General features: G+C 53.2%; 1 protein-coding gene across 13 annotated transcripts in view; it reads left to right on the forward strand.

Moving 5' to 3' along the window:
* Nucleotides 1-1,360, forward strand: part of NPRL3 (NPR3 like, GATOR1 complex subunit) — a 63,970-nt gene that overhangs the window by 42,306 nt on the left and 20,304 nt on the right. For 12 of the 13 annotated variants that reach the window (XR_002725672.3, XM_023189074.2, XM_023189069.3 and 9 more), the window contains one exon: nucleotides 592-729. The exons of the other annotated variant lie outside the window; for it this stretch is intronic. Coding sequence is in view for 11 of the 12 variants with exons in the window: in XM_023189074.2 (XP_023044842.1) it covers nucleotides 592-729 (138 nt within the window). In the remaining variant the exon portion in view is untranslated. The remainder of the gene's footprint in view (nucleotides 1-591; nucleotides 730-1,360) is intronic. 13 annotated transcript variants of the gene reach the window in all.

The raw sequence follows: 1,360 nt of genomic DNA on the forward strand, positions 1-1,360 counted from the left end.
TCTTCTTCTTCTTCTTCTTCTTCTTCTTCTTCTTCTTCTTCTTCTTCCTCCTCCTCCTCCTCCTCCTCCTCCTCCTCCTCCTCCTCCTCCTTCTCCTTCCTCCTCCTTCCTTCCTCCTCTTCCTTCTTCTTCTTCTGACAATCTTGCCTTGTTGCTCAGGTTGGAGTGCACTGGCACGATCTCAGCTCACTGCAACCTCTGCCTCCTGGGTTCAAGCGATTCTCCTGCCTCAGCCTCCCGAGTAGCTGGGACTACACGTGTGTGCCACCACGCCTGGCTGATTTTTTTATTTTTAGTAGAGACAGGATTTCACCATGTTGGCCAGGCTGGTCTCGAACTGCTGACCTCATTATCCACCCACCTCGGCCTCCCAAAGTGCTGGGATTACAGGTGTGAGCCATTGCGCCTGGCCCCCATATTTTCTTTTCTTAAACATAATGTGATCTTTAAGAGATGCGCTCCTGCCCAGGTCTCCACCTGCAGTTTCCTCTCAACATCAGGGGAATCAGCACCATTGAGCAGGGTGTTTTCTGATCTGTGTGCATGGTTGGAAAGTTTGTGTGAAGGGGTAACAGCACCCACTCTCTGCAGCCTGTGCACGTCAGGTGTGGTTCGGCTTCACATCAATAGCTGGCTGGAGGTGAGCTTCTGCCTGCCCCACAAGATCCACTATGCGGCCTCCAGCCTGATCCCCCCAGAGGCCATCGAACGGAGCCTGAAAGCCATCCGGTGAGTGCCCAGCCCCACGTGCTCACTCCTTGCCAGGGCCCTTCCCTTTAGCTTCTGCCTGAGATTTTACCACTTAACTTTGTTCCAAAAATTCTCTTTTCTTCTTCCCTCTGCGGAAGCTGGCAGGTGGGGCTCTGCTGTGTATAGACGTTAAAACACATAGTTTTGTATCTAGTTGTGTCCAGAAATGACCAATCCCAGGTTTCCCCTGGGCCCTCCTGGCACCACCTTAGGCCTGGGCAGGGCAGCCTGGATGTGGGGCTGAGTGTCCTGGGGGAGGCTGGAGGGCTGAAGGGACTTCGTCTTGATGGTGTTGCCCCCACCCCAGTCTTTTGCATTTCAGTCAGCACTTGTGGGATCTCAGTTACTTTCTTTTCCTTTGTGTGTGTGTGTGAGAGAGAAACACAAGAGTTTTGCTCTTATCGCCCAGGCTGGAGTGCAGTGGCGCGATCTCGGCTCACCGCTACCTCTACCTCCTGGGTTCAAGCGATTCTCCTGCCTCAGCCTCCCAAGTAGCTGGGATTACAGGCGCCCACTGCCATACCCGGCTAATTTGTTTGGTATTTTTAGTAGAGACAGGGTTTCACCATGTTGGCCAGGCTAGTCTCGAACTCCTGACCTCAGCTGATCC

Source organism: Piliocolobus tephrosceles, chromosome 17 (genome assembly GCF_002776525.5).
Source record: "Piliocolobus tephrosceles isolate RC106 chromosome 17, ASM277652v3, whole genome shotgun sequence".
NCBI lineage: Eukaryota > Metazoa > Chordata > Mammalia > Primates > Cercopithecidae > Piliocolobus > Piliocolobus tephrosceles.